The 22,084-nt window shown below is 35.1% G+C and overlaps 1 protein-coding gene across 1 annotated transcript in view; it reads right to left on the bottom strand.

Annotated features, from left to right (window-relative positions):
- LOC124406553 (neuropeptides capa receptor-like) overlaps positions 1 to 8,707 on the bottom strand; it is a 37,760-nt gene extending 29,053 nt beyond the window's left edge. Inside the window, exon 1 of the mRNA XM_046882024.1 lies at positions 8,434 to 8,707. Within this exon, the coding sequence (XP_046737980.1) occupies positions 8,434 to 8,707 (274 nt within the window). The remainder of the gene's footprint in view (positions 1 to 8,433) is intronic.
- Between the last annotated feature and the right edge of the window lie 13,377 nt (positions 8,708 to 22,084).

Here is a 22,084-nt window from a genome sequence, read left to right as displayed (position 1 = left end):
GCGCCACGTTTGTGTTAAATTCAGTTCCATCTAAAATAATGTATTCTCACCAACAGGTACACGTTAAGTAGATCAAGAAAAATCACGTCTATTCAACAATCTTTCAGGATTGGTATCTCCCTGAATAAAACTGAAGTATAGACACTGGAATAAGCAATTCTTAGGCGTCCAATTGTTGAGTAAAAAGCATTGACGCCATATATTTACGGAGTGTTCTTTCTATAAAATTGCAAGGCCACGTTCGTTTTCCTTTATTATTCTTGTTCAAGTACTAAGTATCTGTATACCGTTTACAATCAGACATAACTTGAGTTAAAAGCTCCATTTATGCAGTCAAATGAAGCGTATATATTCAAATCCCATGAAATTAACTTAATTATTATTGGAATATATAATCGATGAGTAAGATTTAACATTATAATCAAATGCGAATAAAACATCTGCAGGGACACGAATGGTGCCTGCCGGAAAGAAGTTCTCATACAAAGTATAACGGCAGTGTTGCAAACTGGAGTATTGAACATTTTTTTACGCCTCATGATTTTTTAGAATCCTCCATTCAGCTCATTTATTTTAGCTAATCAATCTAGAAAATTCATTGCTATATTATATATTATATATATACCGCTGACTCTACGTCACATGACTAAAGTTATGCTTATGAAAAATCCAGTCTTTTTAATCAAAAAGTTCTCTGAATAGATTTATCCAAGTTGCAAAAATTCGCTTTGTCGACTGTCGAGATGTTATTACGTTCAATTTATTTGTAAAGTTAGATCATTTGAAACAGTGATTGATAAACTGGATTCGCTTTTTATGTTCGAAATTAGTATTTAGGTGTACTTAAGCTGTAAGCCCATTTCACCAATTATCAGTACAACGTCTGACTATTACAAATAATGACTTTCAGTATAATTCGGGCATATTAGTATGCGTTTTGTCAGCTGACTTTATTTACTGACCTATTCATGATGATAAAAAAGTAAGTCAACCAAAAACTATATTCTTTCTTTCTACTTTTTCACCGTCTTAGACAAACAAGGTAATAAAAACCATTTAGTATGACAAGACTTAAGGGCGAGCTTTACCTCAAGAATATGGCAATCTCTTAATAATATTCAGCAATGGATGGTTGAAAACTTGAGCATAATAATAAGATATTAACAACAAATTTGATGTCATTACCTGTTAGTACCGTACAGAGCTATTTTGACTTCCATGAACATTTGTTACATATAGATTTAAAAAGAAAATTTTTATGCAATATTCACCGAAAATATTATTGAATATGTCTGAATAAATAATCTGCTATCGCATATGTAAATTTCATTCATCTCTTAGTTACAAAATTACAATTGCTTTCTAAATGTCCTTCTGATTGCTGTATACCAATCCTCAGTCATAAAAAAATGTAATTCGTTGGCCATTCATTAAAACAAAAACGTTAAAATTTTTTACGCAATCACTTTTGACGGCGAAAAAAATCGAATGTTTTATAAAAAACGTGTTCGCCAAATCTCATCAAGTAAATATTCTTTATCAGCATCCTCAGAAACGCCCCGCGATTTCATTTCAAAATAAGTCAAATTCCTTTTTTCCACTTTCGTCTGTCATCTTCAAATTCCCAATTTTAATCTCAGACTCCGGATCACAACAATTGCAAAGTCTTCTTTAAATCTTTAAATTTCAAATCAATCAGATCATAAGGTAAAACGAATGCTTCAGATGAGTAAAAATATACAGCTTTATGGTGTAATATACATTTTCGAGCTTATTTTTCAACGCTCGCATTTTTCCTGCATAAGGACGCTACAGGCTTACTATATAACGAAGCAAACCCAGTAGCGTCCTCATTAGATTAGTATAGGCGATTTAATATAATTTACGACTTCTCTTGCCTGCCTGATTATGTTATATTGTTAACATCCACGTATCTATAACAAGCTTCAGAAGTTTGTTCAGTAATGGTCAGCTTACAAGGTGGCTTTTCCGACCGCGCAACGCCTTTCACGAGCTGTTAATGGGCTTGCGAATTGATCAATTAATCAACGTCAGATAATTTCAACGACTTCCATTCACTTTAAATAGAATCGGCATTAATCTCTCCTATATACTGAATTAAACAGTACAGTTTGAATATATTTACACGTAGGGAAAGGATTATTTGAGTCAAGTGAGATTCGTTTGATTCAACTGAATACGGCGAACACAAAACTTACTTAACTCAACAAAACACTTTTATTGGCCGAAATACTTGTGACAACCTAACATAGAACTGAATCAAGCTTTTGAATGATCATTCTGACTGTCAATTTATTCCAGATAACCCATCGTGAATTCCTTGCAATAATGTGAATTTTGTATAAAAAAAATTAGTGATTGAAATGACTAAAAAACTGAGTAAACGCACCGTAATCATTTTGTTTCAAAAATCTGAAATTTTTGTATTAAAACAAATTGAGCCTGTCTTAACGCATTTTCTGTTGAGTTAAGAATTCTATGGTTGAAACTAGTAATGAAATTTATTGACACAAAACTTTTAGCATTGACTGAACATTAAAGTTATTTCAGTGTATAAAATGTATTCTTTGAATTATGTCAATTATAATTCTGTTAAGTCAAAAATTTGGAGGACTTACCCGATACTTTATGGATGAAACCCGGCATCTTATTGTTGTATATGCAGAAGTCTAAATTAAACACGCGTCAGTATTAATTGTTTATTGACAGACAATAACAATTTTGATGACTCGAAACTTTGCATCATACAATTTGTGATTTGTAATAGGTTTGATGACGAATTTATCTTACATTATCATTATATGACTTCCAACCCGACTACCCGGTTTTATAAATATCTCTGAAGCTACTTTTGTAGCGAGAAAGTTCGCCGCCTAGTGGCCGTTTGTAGTACTAGTATACTGATGTTTCCGATGAATTGTCTCAAAGCACGTAGTGTTTCTCATTGCTCGCAAAGTGCAACTTAGAAGAACAATAGACAAAGTTCAAATTAAATAATATTCATTTGACTCAATTTCGGAAACACATCATCAGGTTCACTCGAAACAATACTTCACTCTATCGAATAATGCATTGAAGAAAATTGACTCCAACAAAATCTATTTTGTAGGTTTAAGAATTCCTTGTCTTCGGTGTATTTCATGAGAAAACCTGATTCCCACACATCGTTTGTCTCGGGTAAATTAATCTTAATTTTGTCAGGTGTGTCTGAAATTTCGGCCGGCAAAACACGACCAACAAAATCCGAAAGTGCGAAAATGGGCGCCCAATTGATTGACAACTTGCAGTTGAATACTTTTATCACATCCAATATCGTACGAAATATTGTACGCAAGTATCTGGAGATTACATGAATTATTTTTCATATCTTCGTACACTTTATTGCCAATAAGAAAAAAACCGCACCGATATCTATGGCCTAGACGTGATATCTTGTATATTGAAAATTGCATGCATTCCCGATAGCCACGCGCGCAATCGATTTTATCCAAACGTTACGGGCATCGAGTTTATCCGATAGACAGATCTTACTCTACATGTTCCCATATTGTTGATATTGTTCGGAATACATGAATCGCCAACGCAATGCATGCTCACAAAAGGATTCAATACTTTTTTTAACCCTAGTCGATCACACACTGGGTGAAATTCACCTCAAAAGTGATTTCTTGCTTCAAATTATGAGTGCTACTAATCTAAAAAAATATATAGCTATCGTTTAAGGATGGTAGAAGCGAATAAAATAAAAATCAATGACGTTATCTGCCAATTGTCAGTGATGGACTGGAGATTGCTACAACTTTTGTTCAACATTTTTATCCAATGATATATGTTAATGGCATTACTTCCCAAGGGACCCAGTTTCCCAAAACATTTTTATTGTCCGCCTGCTTACGTCTCCGGCAGAATAGGGATGAAACGAATTTAGCTTGGGTGGTAAAATTTTTGTTGGATTGATTTTTACGGCTCACCTACCAACAACGTGCACCGCATGCGGAAACACAATGCGCGTTTCAGTTGTCAGAGGAAACTAACATTCAATGGCTTTTGTTCTGCGTTCCCATTCATCAAGTTGGCGCGCATACAAATGCAAGAGATCCTATGGATCCTGATCTGAATCGCGACTACGGACGAGTCGTGAATGGACCCGTTATATCCATGACACATTTCAATTCTCTATTGAAATACCGCAGTCAGAACTTTTTGATACTAACTGAATATTACTGGAAAGATTGGCACGGATTCTACAATCGTAATGATCCTTCAACGCAAGCTTATACTCTCATTCATTTCCAACAAATGGAAATCTTCGATTGTGAAATGTTTTCGACTCTATATTTACAGTTGAAATTATTCATAGAATACATAGAAAAATTGATTCGTCTGCTCAAGAATCAGTATAATAAACAGACGTTCTGTAAATGTCTAGTAATAAGTCATCTGTTTGACATAGTTCAAATAACGAAAGTGTAATTTCAGATGAAAATACATGAGCTGAACATATTTTATTATTCATACATTGAACATCACGAATTCACGATAAAACATGCGGATGGATATGTGTTGAAGGGTTCTTCTGTAGAAGAGCGATGCCTCGAAAGTGGTAGTTAAATTCAAATGAAATAAAATTCAGAGGGTGAGAATTGGGGTTACAAAATTGACACATAAATTTCCGGAATGCAATATATGCTAAATTCCCAGATAACATCCGTCAGTATCTATCCTCAGATATCCGAAAGTATTTCAGATTAAATAGTATTCTGTTACCGTTACGTCGTATGATAAATTGGTTGTAGATTGAGTTGACTATTTTACCTATGCTTGGGAAAACTAGAAACTACGTGATACATTTCAAACTTTGTCGTCATTGTTTCAATTTCTGTTCAATTATTTTCAAAGTCTGTTTAAAAAATAATTAGTAAGTAAAATAGTATAACTTTAAATAAAATTCTTGATATAAATCCAAGTAATTTCACAAGACTTCAGCGGAGTTCAATTGAATGAACACCATTTTAATATTGAACTTCGAGCAGTTTGATAAACTTGTGAAACCAAGTATTTCCATGCGTTCAGTGAAAGCCTGATTGTAAGTTGAATTCTGATTTTACGTGATATTACTTTCCAGTAATAAGCTATTTTATTTCTTTTCAGAATGTGTCTTTCTTCTAATAACTGACGTTTGTTAAAAATTATTATAAATATCATTCAAACTATTATAAATTATTTTATCATCGTCACCAGCCTTACGACTAAAATGTACGATTCGATCAATTTCTTATACCGCAAAGTTTCCGAAAACTCATTTGTTTTTATCGTTATTCTTTTCTCTGTTTGTTTGCGGATCGATGAAAATAATGACAACCTTGCGTGCAGTCCATTAGTGTTGGAAAAGGCAAAGTAAAAGCGCACCCTAATCTCCCGTTGTCAGTGATTACATACAGCAATCTTGATATCACTACACCATTGGAAGTTTGACCTTGGATTCTTTATTGGCAACCTAAAAAACGTCTTACGACTAATTTCTACCAAAATCCAAATAGTTTTAGATTTTTTGTCGTTCCATATTGGATTCGATATTTTGGACTTCGCAAATCTGACCTCAAATTCGTGGTCAGCGACCTAAAGAACCTTAGAGTACCAATTTTCATAAAAATCTAAGTGTATTTAATTTTTTTCAGTACATCGATCAAACCAAATTTAAATTTCGCACATCTGATCAGATGAAAATTGCGATATCCAGAGTGTACGCACATTGCCAACGCGATAAAGACCTGCTGTGGAACTGAGTTATCCCAAGTCGAAATTCACCGCCTCCATTTGACCCTAGCAATGTTCATATAAACCTACTTTGAAGGAAACTGAACCTAGAAATTCTACATTGACCCTCTAACTTCTACAAAGTAAAGTTCCAAACCCTAGTCTGACGCTCTCAGTAGACGATTGAACCTATTTTGAAGCTATCCAATCTACAATTCCTCTATTGGACCTGCATCTCGTTATCTATAGACATGTTATTAGAGCGATGTTCAAGTGTTCACAATGAATAATCCAAAAACTATTTCGATGTAATTTTGATAAGTTTCGAAAACATTTGAAAATTAAGTATTACATTTCAACTGTATACTTACTCAACGTTCTTACGAATAGAAAAATCCTGTTAAGTGATTGAATATACAGAAAATACAATTAAACCCAATTGTGAACAAATTCCTATTTATTCGGATCTGGATTTCATTTCATACATTTTAATCGTATTTGTTGTACTTCAATCATAATCAATCAGAATCAATGGACACTTATCAATGGAGTAGGGTTTTATCAAGCAAGCAGGCTCAACCATATCCCTGGAGGGTTAAAGGAGGTTCTAAACAGTCCCTACTTTAAACCTAAACTAGGTTAAATCAAGAAATTTCGGACATCAAAATATAGTCTAACATTGCATTAAGGAGTAATACTACCTTGTGTGCACGAAATCAAGGGCCATTTTCTTACATTGATTTTAATAAAATGAATCAATATTCTTCAATAATGTTTTTCATACACGTTAATATAATTCTTGCAATAAAGATATTATTTTTTTTTTAATATTTTGAAACATAATAGCGGCGGACTAGCTGATGAAAAGAAACTTCTTTTTTTCACGGGCTACCACCTGCAGGTCGCAGTTTTTAATCTAGAACAAAAACCGAAAGATGTTGCCAAAACCTTGTGAAATGCGGAGGATTTTTCAGAAATAGTAATTTTTACGAAAATGGCGCCAATTCGAAGGAAAAAGTGGAAAAAGTGGAAAAAGTGAAAAAAACTTAAAACTTTTTCCTTCAAATTGACACCATTTTTATGAAAAATAATATTTCTGTAAAATCCTACGCATTTTACAAGATTTTGGCATCTTTTTCTAAGATCTTTTCAGTTTTTTGTTCTAGATTCAAAATTGCGACCTGCAGGTGGTCGTCCATGGAAAAAAAAGTTTCCTTTCATCAGCCACTTCACCGCCATTTTGTTTAAAATAATGGAAGAACAATTTTTTTCTTGTACTTCAAGACTTATATTAACATGTATAAAAACCAAATTCCGCCCCGGTTAATAACTCGATCAATTATGCTTCAAATGACTTGAAAAAGTTATTGGATGTAGTTCAAATTTGTAATAAAAAATCGTAGAAAAAAAATCTTTCCAAATGTAAGACCTGCAATGTATCTTTGTGTGCGTTTATGAACTTCTTACTGTAATTACGATATCTAAAAGAAATTGAACCAATAAAATGATGCTTCCGTACGTTTTATATCACTTTGCACAAGATTCCTTATCCTTTTCTATTCAATTTCCTGTGAAAAAGGTTAGAATCGTCAAATTACAAGTGAAGTTATAAGCTGGCAGAGTTACGCAATGCGAATTCGCACCTGCGTATGAACCTAGAGACATCAAACCTGTGTGTAATTGAGAGATCGACTTCATTTGAATAACGTGACACGTGCCCAATTCATACAGTATGAATTATGTACTTCGTTACGATAATAGCTAATGGTCCAACATATTGTGCCGAAAGTTTTGATGTAAGTCGAAAGAATTTATACAAAGGGTGTATTTTACAGAAAAACTCATTTTCTTATTCATTTGAATTGGAAAAACTCAATTTTGGGGAAGTTTTTCCCCCCAAAAAAAAAGGTTTCTTCAAAAGAATTTCAGGCTAACCGATTTTGACATTGTATCACAGTTGTTTTAAGAAAATCAAAACTCTCCGAAATATTTCAGCATCAGCCAGAAAGAAATAAAGAGAGAGAAAGTTGAACTTGAAAAAAAAAAATGTGCACAGAACATCCAAAAAATTGATATAAATAAATCTATGGATCTCCGATAAATTCGCTACAGATTGAGGATGAAAAAAAATTCTGTAGAGATTTGCATGGGTAAATTTCCACCGAAGGAAAAGTAAACTGCTAAATCACGAAACGGTAAAAATGATAATCTCGAAATACCGTGAGATAAAAAGTGGCAGTAATTAGAGGCTGGCCACAAATATTTGCGAAAAAAAAATATTCCATGAAATTTCCAGGTTTTCCAGGCCCTAGGACCCAGTTTTCCCTGGAATTTTCCCAGTTCTATTAAGTTTATACTGAAACGTAAATCGTTCAGCTCCTTAACTCTGTATTGTGTTGAAATGAAATTCGAATTGAAAAAAAATATTTTCTACGAAATAAACAGTTTAAGCCAAAAAAAAAAAAAATTTCTTGACTTAAAAAAGCAAATTCTTCACTTCGAAAAATCATTTCTAATTCCCATGACAGAAAATTGATATCTTCAGGTCTTTCCATGACCAAAATAAAAATTTCTATAACTCTTGTCAAATTACCTGATATTTACAGGTTTCTCAGGATTTCCGGCCACCCTGAACTATAACTCTAAAACACTTACCGAGTAATAAGAGGGTGAGATCCGACACAGCAAGACTAAAGAGGTAGTAATTGGTTGCAGTTTTCATCACCGGATTCCTGATGATAACGAAACACGTAGCGACGTTCCCAAAGACTCCAGTAACGAATATTAATACATAGACAAAAGTCACCGGAAGTACAATTCGTATTGACAGATGCTTAGGTCCGAGCATCCTCTCGAGGTACTCGGATTCGGTGTAATTGTACTCCGATGAATTCCCCAGCGGGCTCGGAAGTAGATTTACGGCTGCCATCACAGGGTGAAATTGGCACGCGGTTGCCGAACCTCACCAACAACAACGTGCCAAGAGTCGACACTTTAATATCATATATCGAATCCAACTTCCACTTTCGTTAATTATTTTCCTGTCCACTTCGTCTCACTTCTCAGTCTTCCCTGCGGTAAATGCCTCGTTAAATCGCACAACGAATTTCTGAGTCCCTTTTTTAAGTGAAGTTTTTCACCGCGGAAAAAACTTCCCCGAATCGATTCAGTTAACTCAATTTCAATCCACGCTGTCCACGATAGAGTTTCCATATTTTGATACCACTTCTGCAGAAATGATCGACGCAGAACTCTCAAAATACTAACATACTAGTTCAGTCCAACGTTCCCAGTTCCAGTATCATTTCAACGATCATTAATAATCCGCTCGCGTTATAGGACGATCATCTTTTTTTGAAAACGATTATTCTTCACTCCCCGTCACTTCTTCATCTTTACAACAGTCTAAGGTGTTATTATTGGATCAAAATTTTCCCGCGGTTAGGTGAAACTACGCCTTCGGCGGACCGCCAGCAAGTGAGAGTCCCAGTGAAAGCATCCTACGGGGTGCCAGGAGCACCGCGACGCCGTGAAGCGACGCATCCATACCACGAATTAGCTCGATTTTACTCACCCCGCAAATTTCTTCTTTCGTCATTAGTCCGAAATCGGTTGTTGCAGGCGCACCGTTTACTCGAGTGAATTGAAAATTGTTTATACATGCGAATTGCTTAATTTCTTTAAATTCATCAAGTTCAATGACTCGTCTTTAGTTTTGATAAATTTGAGCAAATTCTCACGGATGATTAATTTTTCGTTACATCCTGTTTTCGAAATTGTGGGCGTGGATTAATTTTATCCTTTTTTAGGATTTTGGAGCACGGCAAGAATTCGAAATCCTCGATCTAATAACAGATTGTATTTTCTACTGAAAAATTTCTTTTTCGAATCTTGTTATCGGCTGTTCATATTTTAAATTCGTTTTCCCTATCGGAAATCAGACGTTCTTGATAAACACTCAAATCAACATTATCTTTTCCCTTGAGACCGTGAAAATTTCGTAAAGGATTATATAATTTCTTATCGTCTCTGACATATTCACCTAGGGAGATTAAAGCTGACCGTCTTGTATTTCCCGTATAGCTTGTGAGGTATATTTATTGGTAATGCAGCGATCATCAGAAGTAAAGATTATAAAATATAATGCGATTTATTTACTTTATTAACGAAAGAGATGGTTCGGTACGTGAGTAAAAAAATAAAGGCCAGCAAATGAATAAGTTCACCAGGAAATTATTATAATAGAGTGAATATTTTACACAAACCAGATTTCGCGAACAAAAACATTTTCCGACTTAGTTCAAATTATGTAAATAGAAAACAAGCCCAAACTGCAATGTATAAATAAAACTAAACAGAAAAAATTGACAGTTAACAAAATAGGCTATTATGTCGATATTTTAAACAGGTTGCTTTGTGAAATATGAATAATGTGCCTTACATCCTCCAGTGTTGAGATTAATTATAGATCAGAAAAGATAACGGTTGAATTGTATGATTATAGCATAGATGAGATTCGATGCAATTGGATAATTCCAGACAATTTGATGTGACGGAATGGTGCGAAACGGTGCGGAACGGAGCGCTAATTAATGATGACGAAAATATCGTATAACGGCTGTCGAGAAAACGGTTAACTGCTGTATTTTGTAATACAACTTAAATTAAATAATGCCAACGATGATGAGTGAGATGCATGAATTTTATGAAAGTAAATATGATCAATCTAGTTCCTTGATCTCCTTGATCGATCTGCTTACAGCCAAGTATGCACAAGTAAACGAGAAAAAGGGGGTATCACGTGATCAACTACATACATATCTACTTATCGGTACATGAATTAAAGGACACTTTGATCCGTTACAAACTTCACAAGTATCGGTGATCCAGACACTGCGCAATTACGATAAAGGGAGAAAATTAAACCACCACCCACTGATTACCCAAAGTTGGTACTTTTACCAACCCTTCACTCATACTCTCTGCGTATAAAACTACGTAAAGCTTTATATGTGAAGTAAGTTTCCTATTATTCATTCAAATTCTTTCACTTCAGTCGACTCATCCAACTTATATATGTACTTGGAGCAAAACTCGTATCAGAACATTATTCATGCTCATCCTCTCCATAAGTCGTTTCCGATAAAGATCTTCCAGTGATATTCCGGCACATTGAACCTCAATTTATGATTGGTTCCACCATATTCGTATTCCGTTCATGCATTTACATTCAGAATCTTTCGAACACAACCGTGCACATTAATAGCAGGACGGTATAAGAAATGAATTCACCTCTCGAATATCGCTGCCTTTGATTAGGCCCGTCCTCTTACTATCGGAATCGTTACCGAATGTGACTTAATGCGCTGATCCTTTGCTTGAAAGTCTCTAATTCCAGCCATGGCCATAGCGTTTTCCGGTATAGACCCCATAACTCAATCTTCCCCATTCATGGCACGTTCCAAGCGAAACCATGCCTCAAACCACTAGGAACGAGCAGTTAATCACCTTTTTGCTCTTCCATCGCCGAATTATTGATGATTCTCAACTCCATTGAAACCGAAAATGAACTGCGAAGGATTGACATGGCTTAACGGCTGAAGGACAACCGTGCATGACGACAGCATTCAGCTATCTTATGGCATGGACTCGTATATAGAATCAATGATCCCAATCGCGGCGATTCTCTGCGGTAGAGTTTCTACAAAGCTTTCTGATGTTCCTTCTTGTGATCTGTTGAGTTTTTTCGAGCACACAAATACTTGGCCAAAGTCTGATCACGAATCACTCCAGTTCCATTGTTGAACTACGTTTAATACAAATCCTTGCATCTGGGTGCTTCATTGGTTTTCGGAAAGAAAATGATATGGAGAAATAGTGACAGTTGCATTATTTTTATCATTTGAGGATACAAGTATTTGAAATTAAACGTCTTAAGACAAGTAGTGATCTGCTTTTGAACAAAACAAATGTTCCTCGAATTTGGTAATTGGTTAAAATATAAATTCTAAAAGTTCATCCGATATTTTAGCCATGTACTTGTATGATGTGCTTTCTTGAATGCAGACCATTTACTTTTGAATTCACCGGGTCGGGATTTTGAGACTTGCAATTTTACTAGCGTCTGAAATTTTCTGTGATTTGAGTTTTTGATAAGGATGTACACGACTCTGTGCAAATGTACGTGAAGAGCGAAACAATGTCCCAAAATTTGATTGATCAATTTGAAACGAAAATCAAAAGTACTTCTTAGAGTTTTTCAAGGTATTTCGAATTGCCCAAATCTCGTGGGTAATAGGTGTTTACTAGAAGTAAAAGAAGAATGTTAGAATGTATTTTTAGAACCTGACGAGCGCTATTTTAAGTTTCTAATATTCAGCTTTACTGTATATCAAGCACATAATACATTTCATACAAAAACATACATTTATTGACGTAAAGTGAATCAACGGCGAGGTTAGAATGTATAAAAAATGAATTCGATGAATGCAAATTATCTGCGTATGAAGTAGTGCTGAGGGATTAATCGATTCATCGGCAGCTTTGATTAATCATTTTTCCGAGTAATCGATTAATCGACGATTTCGATTAATCATTTCTTCGATTAATCGGTTAATCGAAGTTGCTTCATAATAATTCTGCAGGTCAATCAATCGATCAATAGGAAAAACAAATACCTAATCGAAATCATCGATTAATCGATTGATCGAAGCTAATCGATAAAGACTGACAATAGCATCCTTATAATTGTCTAAATTGGCATCTAAAGGTACTGTCAATGAGATGCAATATGACAACCTTATGTCTAACTGATTGAGATTCAAAACTCAAGCCACTGTAAAACAAATAGTAAAAATAGGAATCCCACTCCAATTAAAACCTCAAGATCTTTTGCATCGTGAAATATGTAGTGGGAATTTTTTTCTTTTCAAAGGATGATGTTATATCTTTCTAACCTTAATTATACCTGAGTCAGGATTCCCACTTGGACTTTCCCGGCTTAGAATATTTAATGAAGGTCTGAAAGATGACTAAACGCTTGAACTAGGGATTTCTGTGTGGTTCTGAATTCAATTTTTCTGTAATATAACTCTTCCTCAGAGAAACATTTGAATATTGCAATTACCAAAAACTTGCATTGATTGTGGCCATGGTCTTCAATTCTAGATGTTTAATCAAGATGATCATATCATTTGTTGTCGACACCGTTTTCGTGACAAGTAGAGAAAAATGACACCATGATTATGTATTTCGTGAATACGAAACATTACTTGACAAATGAATTTTACTTTGATCACGTGCTTTCTCATGATTTCTAAGATTTTATAAGATTTCTTAAGATTACAAAGCGATCCCTATGGTCCTAAATCATCAATGGGTACCTTGACGATTACTAGTACAGAATTTTATTTTAATGCTACTGATTGCAGTGTGATTCCGAGGATTACAAAGTGATTTTAAATGATCTTGACACCATAATCGCTTCAGTAGACAGAGAAAAATGTAAAAAGCATTTTATAGCTAAGAGACAAATCAGGGTGTGGAATTGACGTTAGTTAAGATACTTATCTCAGTGCGAGTAAACCAATCAAATCATGTAGGCACCACCACAAGGTCACATCGCGCCATGTTCGACCGCTTGAACCAGATGCACCCCTTTAAATAGCACACCAATTAATTTGGTAAGAGGGTGGTGTTGTGGTGTACAGTGATCAAGGTTAGCATCAGTGACGTTAAACCCATTTCAAGCAGACATCTAACCACATGCATAAATAGTAACACCTCTGTTCGAAAAAAAAGTCAGAAGACATTGCTATTTGGAACCCTTCTTCGAAAATCTCGAATAAAGTAAGACCCGATTTAAATAATTGGGGCTCATTTTAAATTCAAGTGTATATAAGGTAAATAAGGTAACCTTAGCGTCACATTGCAAGAATTTCCGTCGATTAGTCAAGTCTCTAATGTCAAAATCATTATGTCCTCAAGACCAGAGGCTTCAATGTAGGTACACTTTACAAATAGAAGGTTCTTCCTTAAGTCAGGTATCACAGAGACCAAACTCTGAGGTCTATATCAGGTTAGCGATAACAGCAATAATATTATGGTAGTTGACTGGAACAACGAAGAGTCGGACGAGTAAAGGCGGACGGATTTTATTTGAGACGGTTCAGAGGGACGGGATTTGCTGTATAGAACGTTTTGTTGATTTAGTTTCAAACAATTACCCACGGCTTCGGGTTTCCAATCGGAAATGGTGGTAGAATGTATCGAAGTCCTGAGATTAGCTGAAGCGGTGATACAAAACTCTTGGTAACAATGGTATGATTCCCAAATTTGAGAATATAAAATATGATTTACGATAATGTGCTTGCTAGTGACCTGGTTGAAGGATTACCAAAACGCAACACGTGAAGACTTAAATCTCTAAATGGACTCTGCGAAACTGGTGACGTCATTACACAACCGCAAAAAGTTATGGTAAATCATGAAATTCAAGATGGCGGGGATGTATCAATACAAAAAGATACAGATGTATCAATAAAAACTCCCAATTAAATAAATAAGAAGCTACTAAAAACATACAAATTACATTATTAACGGTTTCCAACATTAAGAATTCTGCAAATCATGTACATACTTATGACTGTATGGACTTTTATCGTTTTCTCACCCGTTTTTAGGAAAATTCTGTTTATTTGAAACTCATTTTATGATTTGCTCATCTTAACCCTGAGATTGAATAATGTGAATAACATCCTTAATTCAAACGAGCTTACATGCACGTACGCAGCAAAAGGATTTTACCAGACAACAAAAGGTGTCCTTTTGGTATCGCAGACCAACGTAAAAAATATTTCTTACAATGTCTTTTATAGCCTTAGATATTCGTCTCGTGAGATTCCGACGAAAAATTGTTCAGCACCAAATAACAGTCGTTGAGATACACTTCGAGTCTGGAAATATTTTTCTATATTATCGAACATGCAGAAGCTTACGCGCACGTGCAGCGTAATAAAACCTTTCACCCCTCAAGTGGTGTGTTTTGGGAAAGTCCTCTCGATGTTAGAATAACTTAAGGTAAACAACCTAACCTTTAATTTGTATACATAAGACATAGATGGTAAGTTTTTAAGCTGTGGGTGCAACTAATCCTCTACCCTAGACACAGGAGGCAGGAGTGAAAAGTATTGTAAGACATTACGCGATCATAACCTCAATTTTGTGCGAGGTGAAAAAACGCGTAACAAACTCTTGTTGTACGAAGAATCGTGTGCACCAAAGAGGCGACAGTCTTTTCCCATAAATTTGGAAAGAGCCAGTTGGGAAGTTCGTTGACCACTGCAAACTAATGGATGGACTCTGAAAGAAGTTAGAGTCGAAAGCACGGTAGAATCGAAGCTAGGGCGCAAACAAAACGAATTCAAATTCCACAGAACCACAAAAAACGTATTTATGCTGAGGTCAAGTCTCATCACTTCCCATGTTTTTCGACATTTTGAAAACAAATCTGGTATCAAAAGTGGGGCTTAGTGGCCTAAGTTAATCGCTAGAACGAAAACATCAGTTAAAAGATTAGAAAGAAGGGAACATCGGAAGAAATTTTTCTCACCTTAACAGACGTTAAACCATAAGCCCAATACGTTAGTGGGAGAATCGAATATAATTTTGCTATTTTGATGAATCAGACATCGTCTAATCGTGTCTGTAATCCGTAGACCTTCATCTGGCTACCATTAACAGGACAGTTTCAAATGTTTTATTATTGGACTAAAGAGAAATTATTTTATTGTTGAGTGCAGAAATTCTCATTTTGCCTGAACGTGCGGATAAGATGGAGACCAGCGGAAAATTATCAAAACGGTTATATGTCAAAGAGAGAATGAAATCTTCTGTTGGACCAAAGAAAGTTACACTCAGAGTCGAGTAAAGATTATAAAATCGCTATTTATTATTGATCACAATAGTCATAAACATAGTCTGTGCTAGTCCCGTCAAGGCTAGAAGACTCTTCTTTTCGTATCAGGACTACTGGTTCGACTTCCTTTTGTAATTACTAGGCATCTGAAATCAATGATATTAGAAATGTATATTCAAATATTCGCGGTTGACGCCATATTGTAATATTGTTTGTTTATGCTGAGGGGTTCATAAACACTAGAATCTTTCACTTCCATACTTTTCCGTTCTCACTCTCTCGCAAAGTTTTGTTTTTACCGCAACGTGTGTTTGTAATAAAGATGTTTCTGAATCCAAAGTTTATTCTGCAATCAATACACTTGAACCCACCTACACCAACAAATGAATAATCCATTTTGGCTCAATAGCCTGTCCTTGTTTGTTGACACCATTGATAAGGCAAGAACTTACCTGGCCGGATATCATCTATTCCAGTGAAATATTATAATTCCGGAAAGCAAGCCGTATACTACTGAGCCATGCAGTAAGCCTTCCAGTGTTATTATATTTCAGTGATATCACCATTTCACTACACCAGAACTCCCCATTTTGTGGGGATCATTTTCATGATCTTCGAACTGACTGGGATACTATATGAACCCTTCTTTGATACACTTACTTCTGGCCACGATTTTGACACACCGCGGCACCGGGTCAATTTCATCCGGATGGTGCTTTATCCACCTATCATTAAAAACCCATGAATATAGTTTAAACATTCTTTATTATTTCTGGTCAGTTGAAATTCAAAAAATACATATGATTGAATTGTTTGAAAAAAATGAAAACGATTTTATACTTTCACTTCTGACGAGTAAAAAAATTTAATCCACCGAGGAATTGATTTAACCATCCTGTGTCCGACAGCTTGTGAATTTAACAACCATTTTGTGAGATCGAAACCTCCTTGACTTTACTCTGGACTTTTCAACCGCACGAAAACGGTTTGAGCTGAGACGTGAAACAACCTGCTTCTGTATAAAACAGCCTCTTAGAATCAAACTTGCTCAAGACCACTTTAACAACAAGTTAGACTGTGTATGAGGTTTCGATGTGGGCTTTTCAGATAGCTTGTTACCATCAAACTGGCCATAAGAGCACGAAGTAGCTGTGAGTAGCTTGTCTGGTAGACATCAGAAATCGGCATTGTCATGGTTATGTAAGCTTGCGATGCTGGCGCCAGCTCCGAGCCAGCAGACGGTTAAAATGTGGTACCTCAAAGTCCGAACCCATACATACTCGTGTAAACACATAATATATTAAAACTAATCTGATAACTAACAAAAACTGCGAATTTTGATACTAATCAAAAATATATCAACTCCGTGGCTCTATGACAGTACATGATGTAATATTTTAATGATTGTTTAATGATTTTTATGTCTCTGTCAAATATATTAGTCAAATATGAAGTGAAGCTACATAGTTTGTACCATGAATAATAATTAAAAATTATTGTAGCATTTTACTGAAATATAGTTCCAACTAACTAACTTGATACCTGTAACAACTTCATAGACATGAGAATATTGACTGAAATTCACAATTTCGACACAAGCTACGTTAATTAGGAGTACGAATTAAAGTAATAACGTAGAACTTACAACATCGTGCATGTAATATTTTTTAAACAAAATTACCTCATTACAGCTTCGTGCATGCATACTCACGTAGCCTGGAAGGAAAACCGCTGTTTGCCTACAGCTAAATTGTCTAGCTGCAGAAATGAAGACTATTAGAAGAATCCGTGAGACGCCAAGCTTGTTTTGCGCATACTGCCATTGTTTCAAGACATAATCATTGAATGACGATGTAAAAGGATTATGAGATGAGAAAAGCGTACAGTCTTTACTAAAAAAAAGATTCAAAATTCAAGGAAGTTATTTCCGAAGGTAAAAGAAAATGGTTAAAATATTAAGGCGTAATTTATCAATCATCCAATTATTTGATGGATTTATCACAATTTACGAATGTCAAAGTAATTCATTACAGTAACACCATTAAAATTCGATCTGGAAAAGAATAAATCAATTACATTATGCTTGACACATTTAATTGAATTAAAAAGTCGATAAATATAATGTGAATGTTATGAGAAATTTTGTTTCAATGGTTTGCCTTAAAAAAATACCCAAAAAACCTTTACAGAAGCAGACTTCACACTAGACGATCCCCTTAATAAAGGATTGAACCAAGCCTTTGAACAGTCATGCTGACTATCAATTTATCAAGATCACACGGCGCGAGTTCCTTGCAATAACGTGAATTTCGAATCACAAAAAAAATGTGTGATTTTATCGACTAAAAATTTAATTCAACGCACCGGATTCGTTTTACTTTAAAAATACAAAATTGTTGTATCGAAACGTATCAAGCTTGTTATAATTCATGTTTTGTTGAGTCAGGAAGTTCAATGGTTGAAACAGGTAATGAATTTTGTTGTTACACAAATCTTTCGCATTGACTGAATATCAGCTTGATTCAAGTTCTCAAAACGTATTCTGTGAATCATATCATTCATAATTCTATTGCTCCAAAATTTTGCGGGACTGACCCGATATTCATTGAATAAAAACGGAAAATTTATGTCATATAGTTTTTGATTATTTGTCGTCGATATCAATTCCGATGATTCGAGACTTGATAGCACGCTTTCTTTGCTTGTAACAGGTCTGATGACATACTTTTCTTAGATTATTCATGGCTGAACTTGTGGCCGACTACCCGATTCTATAACTATCTCTCACGCTACTTTCGTAGCGAGAAAGTTCACCACCTAGTGGTCGTTTGTAGTACTAATATACTGATTTTCACGATGAATGAATATATTCTCTACTTGCTTCAAAGCATGTGATGTTTCTCTTACTTCGTACACAAGTTAGTGCAACTGATTCAACCAATTACTGCATTCAATCGATGTAAATTTCTTGTTGGCTAGATTCAGGTCATCATTTTATTCCAAGTAGGTACCTAATTGTTTCTGTCAACAAACATCCGACTTCTAAGAACAATACGTAACCTTAAAATGAAATGATATTTAGTGGACTCAGTCTCGCAAACACGTCAAAACATTCACTCGAATTAATACTTCGCTCGATCGCAACAAGTGAGACGTTTTTTGAATCAATAATTCGCTTGTCTAAATTATTTTGACCAACCAAATAGAACGAAATTGTTGAACTGAAGTCGTCGTATTTGGAACAAATAAGGGATACTAGCTTAAAGTGAATGGACTCTAAGAAAATCTATGTTGTTGGTCCAAGAATTCCTTTCCCTCCGTGTAAGTCCGCAGGAAGTAAAAATTTATATTGGCATTTTCCGTGATGTTAACGTACCTATATTCGAAGCAAATTCTTTCTGTGTACTCAGATATTGAATAGCTTTTACTCTTGTTTCATGAATCATTGGATTGAATTTGTTCAAGGTGAACTTGTGTTCTTCAGATAGACAATTACATGGATCGCATGTTGGTTAATGGTAACAATAACTCGGGACTGTTATACAGGTTCTTGTTTCTTCGTTGCATCAGCGCAACAACGTCATGGAAACCATTTGTAGAATATTATTTCAATGACGTAGGAATTGAGTTATCGTCGAGATCTCTCCCGAATACTCGTAACTTGCACAGGCGAGATGTTAATTACAGATAGCAGCGTATAAAACGAGGGTGGTGGCACATTTTGAGGCCACTTATTTTCTCCACGGTTGACTAGCGTTTTTGCAGTAAACCAGCGAAAAAGAGCCACTTTGATGGTGATGAAAAAACAGCGTGAGATCCGAGCTTCTTTATTTTCTCCAAGCAGATTTTTAAATATTTTGCTCCCATAAATCTCAACCCGTTTTATCACACGTTGTCTGAGTAGACGGTGTATTACAAAATTGCAAAAGTAGTTTTTTTCCGCATTCCATGAAGATCTACGAATATGTACGTTCCAAATTTCTAGACCATTTCCGCATTTAGACAGGCAAACGTGGGAGGACGAAAATAAGATCTGATGGTGAGGCTATTCAGAGATAGAGAGAAGTAGTTCGTATTAATAATATGGTGGTCTGACATGCGACGAGAAAGCAAACACAGCATATTTGGACGAGGTGGATAAACTACGGAGATACTACGGAGAAAATAACTGCCAAAAGAGTACCTCGGGTCTGGATAAATCCGCTCGCGTGTTCTTATAAAAAAAGTGAAGGAAATTACGTTTTCAGTAAATCGAAAATGAACATCATCTTCTCAAGTTTATTTTTCCTCTTTGCAATTTTCTAACCTTACGAACATTGAACATTTTGTTCTCAAGCATATTTAACATATGACAATCAAAGCGATTATTCAACCGGATACTTTTTGCGTTACAGTCACATTGTAATCATGAAAACGTTATTGTGATTACAATAATCATGAAATCTTTAAAGCCTTGACCTTAAGATAATCTCGTTTGTTGTTCGTCAGGTGGCAAAACAAAATCACTGATGATTACAGATGATTATGATTATAGTTGCTTTTTTAAGTAATCACAGTAATCGAGTATTTTTTTCGCAATCATATAGTAAAATTTTAATATTTAAAACATGAAATCATTAGTAATCATAAAAAAGTCTGCGTAGTCTCTGTAGTTTGCAATTACTGTGTCACTTTTTTTCTGAGCGGCTGGCCCTCCGGAAATATGTTAAAATAAGTTTTGTGAAATCGCTAAAAAAGAAACCAAAATTTGATCATTTCTATAATCAACATTTTATGAATTTTATGTTTCGTTGTGTGATCGCTGCTGGGGAATACTTGAAATGACTTTTTGCACTCCACGTTTCTTACAGCTCTTCAACAACGACAACAACTATTTTCATTTCATATTACTATAATGAACGGATATGTGTTATATTCATAATATTATGACGCTAGTATTTTCAAGTATGAAATATTGTTTTTCATCATTTTTAAAACAACCAAACTGATGTCTGTTGTATTAAATTGGTTTCGTCACTATCAAATGGAAGGTCCCATTCAGGTAAACGTCCAGCGATTTGATGGATATTTCTTTTCCGAATCAACCCAACCACTTCCCATTTGACCTTGGAAATGTAGTATTCCTTTTTCTCAATATCGTCACTCTTATCCATCTCTGGTTACTACGTCTGCAATTTTTCATCCTGCGATAGTATCGACTTGTAGTATTCTTTTCGGCTTTAATTTGTCTATAATACTAATTTTACATTTCTACCAGCAGCAATCCAGTGAATTTTCAATTTTCAAGAGATTAAAATTGGAAAATCAAGTATTCTGTAGTTACGCATGCGGATATAAAGGCAAAGAAGAAGATTGCAGCGGCTCCTTAGGTCCTCTGCTCAGAGGAAATTTTTTCTTTTTCACTTTTTCATTACAAATTGCGGTGCTCCCAAACTTTCAATGATATCATTGAATCAAGGAAACTTTCCTTAATCTATCTCGCCCAGATATACTTGGCGCGAAAAGATCCCCTCTTTACCAGCTCCTCAAGTTTCATTAGGCAGACTTTCAAGACTGTTCAAAAATTTCTTAAGCAACCTTTGGTTTCAATTCTGATTATTTAAAAGCAGCAGTTCTGGGGTAGGTTTAGGGTTTTTTTTCTACCCTTCCGCAGGGTCCATGTACCATACATCCCAGACTGGGGCCGCATATAGTGAATAAGAGGAAATTAGAACCTTGGAAACTTTGTTACACGTTACAAATCAATATCGTAGTGGATGGCGCAAGATTTCCTTTGTGCAACCGCGTGATTGATTTGCCACTTTATTTCGAACAAAAGCATTGCGAGAAAATCTGTTATTTCACCATCATATTAGAATAAAAGATATTAACAGAGTATAATTTGATCGAAATTTGGTCTTTTCTCAACTTGATCTAACCACGTATAATTGATGGATTTATGTAGGACTAATTCAATTTATATACTATGAATTTTGAAAAAGTATTGTGATGTAATAAAAAAAGAATTTACGTACCCTTCGTTCTAAGACTGGTGTTTGTGGGCCAAATGTCTTCAGATCTATCTGACAATGAACTTCTGAAGACAAGTAGCCGAACAGTCACGAATGTGAGTAAAGTCTGCGTTGTTTAAACTCCATAGCCTTATATCTATATATATTATATAGATAGAATAAACAAACTAGTATATTCAGAATAAATCCATTCCAAATTACCAATTTCTCATTCTATTCAAAACAATCGTCATTCACTGTCAAAATAAAGACCCTTATACCTTTCGAACAACTCGTATCTCATTGGTTATTCAAGTTGAGTGAAGAAAGAAAAGTTATCAACGTATGCGAAAAATCAGCATTTACTTGAGGCGATAGCTTAAGTAACAACAAATGACTT

Source organism: Diprion similis, chromosome 1, assembly GCF_021155765.1.
Source record: "Diprion similis isolate iyDipSimi1 chromosome 1, iyDipSimi1.1, whole genome shotgun sequence".
NCBI lineage: Eukaryota > Metazoa > Arthropoda > Insecta > Hymenoptera > Diprionidae > Diprion > Diprion similis.
Note: the sequence above shows the minus strand (reverse complement) of the source record. Positions and strands in the feature narration are given on the sequence as shown.